Consider the following 4073-nt stretch of genomic DNA (forward strand, 5'->3'; position numbering starts at 1 on the left):
ATTTCTTATAAAATCCGAGTGGCCAATAAACCCATACGTTTGAAAGCAAAACAAGCAAGAGTGATCATCATGGTGTATCAAACATCATGAAAATAACCATGCTAAACATATCAATATATAAACCCAATTATTTCATCTTAGGTATGGTTGTGAAAATCCCGTCAACGACCATTGATCAAAACAGTAAAGATTGCAATTAATTGCTACCCACCACCCGACCTACGCCAGCGATTTCTACGGCACTCTTATATTTATACATTTTCATTACACAACCAAGTGCAAGTGGTTTATTTATTTTGTATTACTGAAGACAGAAACACGAGTTCCTCTTGCAGGTACTCTAAATCCCTAATCTTATGTACTAGTAGTAGCAATAGATCTATTCAATTTCATTCTTTTTGATCCACAATTCTTCCATATTGTCTGCATCTGTGATTCCCATATGCGTTTCTAATTATTTCACCCCAAATGGATGAGGATATGTTTGATTACACACGGGAAATTAATTATTCTTGGGTTCGTAGGCCCGGTTTATTATTTGAAGACGGGTGCGGGGCTGCCGGCCCTAAGCCCACCTCTGTTTAGATTTTGTTTGCCACTCAATAAAGAATATGCCAAATGTGGATGTTGGCCGGTTTAGACCGAACCACGTTAAATCCGTGTTCAATTCTTGTGTGTGCTAGATCCTAACAGTTATTTCTATATCCAATTAAATTGCAAGATTCTTGATTTTTGGAACTACAAATTTGTTCGCTTGTAATGTTGTGAGCAGTCAGTCCAAAGAATCTGTTTTGTCAGCATTTCAGACGGTTTACTGCTTTTTCAAGACAATGATTTTAGTCTAAGCTTTTGAGATTTTCAGTAAATGGAGAGAGTGTGCGTATGGATTTTAAGGGCCTGATAGTGTTTTAGGTTTGCAATTTGGTTTTGCAAGTGGCTGTGAACTTTCTGATTGGTAATACGACTAGAACATATAATAATGTTTGTATTGAAGATGAAGTTGATATGTAGGGTTTGTTCATCGCAGGTTATTTTCGTGGTGACTACTGTTGCTCGCTGCATTTCTGTGATCACTAATATGAGCTTCAGCGGTTCTTCTATTGGTACCGGTTAGTGCCCCCCCCCCCCCCCCCTTTGTGTCTACTATTTTATAATCAAGTGCACCATTGATTGTTTTTCTATTAAAGGTGGTACAGCCGCCAGACGGGCATTTGAGTTTGGACGAACTTATGTGGTGAAACCTAAAGGCAAACACCAGGCAACCATTGTCTGGTTACATGGCCTTGGTGATAATGGTTCAAGGTAATTTGATATTGTATTTGTTTACAGTGTTCTTAACTGAATGTACAGTATTTTAAAGCTTACTTCTGTCTCTAGTTTCTACATGAATAAAGTATCAGTTAATACTCATTAGCAATTGGGATCAATGTCATCTTTTCATATGTGTTTGCTTTTGGCAGCTGGTCACAGCTTTTGGAGACCCTTCCTCTTCCAAATGTAAGGATACGCTTACTAATTCGGTTAGTGGTTTACATTATTTATTCGATCTCTCATCATATTTTCCTACTTGTTTTGTAGATCAAATGGATATGCCCAACATCACCTGCTCTACCAGTAACCTTATTTGGCGGCTTTCCAACAACTGCGTGTACGTTTACATGCTTTGTAACATTGATTTGTTTGTATTATATCCTAACATGACATTGTTTTCTCAATTTAAAATTCTAGGGTTTGATGTAAGTGACCTGTCTGAAGATGCACATCAAGATGTAGAAGGTATGGATGCTTCAGCAGCACATGTTTTGAGTCTGCTATCTACCGAGCCTCCTAACAGTAAGCTTCAAACTTAAAATCAAAAAGTTTATGAACTTATTGCGGTTTTGATATGGTCCTTATTTCATATACCTTTTGACTTTTGCAGTTAAACTTGGTGTTGGAGGGTTTAGTATGGGGGCAGCAACGGCTCTATACTCTGCAAGTTGTTTTATTAATGGGAAGTTTGAGAACGGAAACGCATACTCTACTCATTTGGATGCAGTTGTTGGCCTAAGTGGCTGGCTTCCATGTGCAAAGTAAGATTACGTTTTTCCTATGCACATATTTCAGTTTTTAAAAAAGAATATATTTTTGTATAACCATCTCGTTTGACTTTTATAGAGACCTGAGTAAGAAGGCCAATGGGGAGGAAGCTGCAAACCGTGCTTCATCTTTGCCTGTGTTGCTGTGTCATGGAAAAGGTACACTTTTTATATTATGTGACAAATGACCAAAGCTAGGTAGTAAATGTTTTATAGGGTCTAAAACTCGAACTTTGTTAAAGGCAAACAATCAACATTGTTTCTTTTATAAACCAATCATGGTACTGCATGAAAGCATTAACATTAACTTTAAGAAATTTACGATTATGTCTTACAAGTTTTGGTTGGCCAATTTTGGGTTTCCAAAAGCTTCAATGGCTGGAAATAATATTAGATGTATTTTATTAAAATAGTTCAAGATCCACTTAGTTTGTTGTCATATCGTGTGTTGCAGGTCTTTTTTTTCTGTTGAGTTTTATGAAATTCAACATTCTTTCTGTTAAATAAAAATGAGATTACAAAAATTATCTCAGTTCAATTTTCTTTCTTTTCATGCTAATAAGTTTACTTCAAATAATTTCTGTTAAATAAAACTGAGATTACAAAAATTATCTCAGTTCAATTTTTCTTTCTTTTCATGCTAATAAGTTTACTTCAAATAAACCCATGACCTAATGGTCTAGTGGTATGGTGTCCACCTTTTAAAATGGAGGTGGTGGGTTCAAATCCTTGCAAGTGCAAGGTTAGAGGGATTTTAGGTGAAAAAGAAATTTGTTGTTTCAAAAAAAAAGAAAGAAAAAGGTTTGCTTCAAATAAACATGATATATGGTCAGTTGTTAGAAGTTTTAGATTATTCATTTTCCTTCCTTATTGATAATTGGATTCATCAATCAATCAAAACTTATTCTTCTCTTCAAAATCCGTTCATCTTCAACCACTTATTTTGCATTTGTAGACGATTTAGCTTCAGTTAAGGATACAGTTCTGTCAGTTCATATTCTTCGTGTTTTTAACTATATGAATGACAGAAACAACTTCAGTTGATTGTCTTAATCCTATTCTAAACAAATTTATTGGGAAGCCACTATTCCATGCACTCAAATACCTCAATAAGAATCCAAATTAAGTCATTCTCAACATTAGTTTGTAAACATCTTATATCCTGTTTGCTATATCTTTCTCTCATTACCTTTCTTCTGTATGATGTCAGCTGATGATGTGGTGCGCTTTCGTTTCGGGGAGAAATCAGCCCGGACACTATCCTCAACCGGCTTCAAAAACCTAACATTCAAAGCCTATGACTCGTATGCATTCTTTCTTCCATACTATGAAAGTTTCTTTTAACGATTCTGTTTTTTTGCAAAAATTAAAAAAATAAACTTGGTGTTTGTGTAGGCTTGGCCATTACACGATTCCAGAAGAGATGGACGAGGTTTGTTCGTGGCTAACATCAAAACTAGAGCTGGAAGGTAACTTGTAACTTCAAGCATTAGTTATGTTTTAGTTTCTAAATCTGTATGGCACAGAACCTTAAGACTGATTCACTGTACCATTATTATCTGCATTTCTGGTCTGGATTCATGATTTAAGCTTAGTCTTCCTTGGGCATTGGTCAGAGCTACAATGTATTAATATTATAATCATAACACATATATGATATCCAAGAAATAGTCTAAATTAGCCTTAGCCCTAAACCAGCTTAAAACATGTCTAAAACCTTTAAAAACAGTCACTTTATATTGTGCTTTCTCATCACCTTTTAAAAGCGTCTTGCACCTAAGTCCAACACTTACCATTGCGCCTTTTACTACCTTGATTTTGAGTAGACTCGGGTTATTATTAATGACTTGTTTCGGTGTTATTTTAAAAGTTCTTTTAGCTAGTATGAGTTGATGGCATTCACTTAACAAATCATGACCAAATGTTGTTATTTTTTTAAAGAATTGAAAGTAAACCAAAAAAAGGTAGGGTGTTTGATTGAGATTTTCAATTTGG

The 4073-nt window shown here is 35.3% G+C and overlaps 1 protein-coding gene across 1 annotated transcript; it reads left to right on the top strand.

The window, feature by feature from the left end:
- The first annotated feature begins 1002 nt into the window (after window positions 1-1002).
- On the top strand, window positions 1003-3647 carry LOC143628233 (uncharacterized). Its single transcript, XM_077097874.1, has 9 exons — window positions 1003-1109; window positions 1188-1302; window positions 1461-1497; window positions 1579-1648; window positions 1729-1833; window positions 1922-2072; window positions 2158-2237; window positions 3289-3382; window positions 3474-3647. The coding sequence occupies exons 1-9, from the start codon at window positions 1079-1081 to the stop codon at window positions 3556-3558; spliced, it is 768 nt and encodes a 255-aa protein (XP_076953989.1). The 5' UTR covers window positions 1003-1078; the 3' UTR covers window positions 3559-3647.
- Window positions 3648-4073: the final 426 nt, after the last annotated feature.

The sequence above is a fragment of the Bidens hawaiensis genome, unplaced genomic scaffold, assembly GCF_021521415.1.
Source record: "Bidens hawaiensis isolate Kalapana, Puna unplaced genomic scaffold, B.hawaiensis_p1.1 tig00004839_1, whole genome shotgun sequence".
NCBI lineage: Eukaryota > Viridiplantae > Streptophyta > Magnoliopsida > Asterales > Asteraceae > Bidens > Bidens hawaiensis.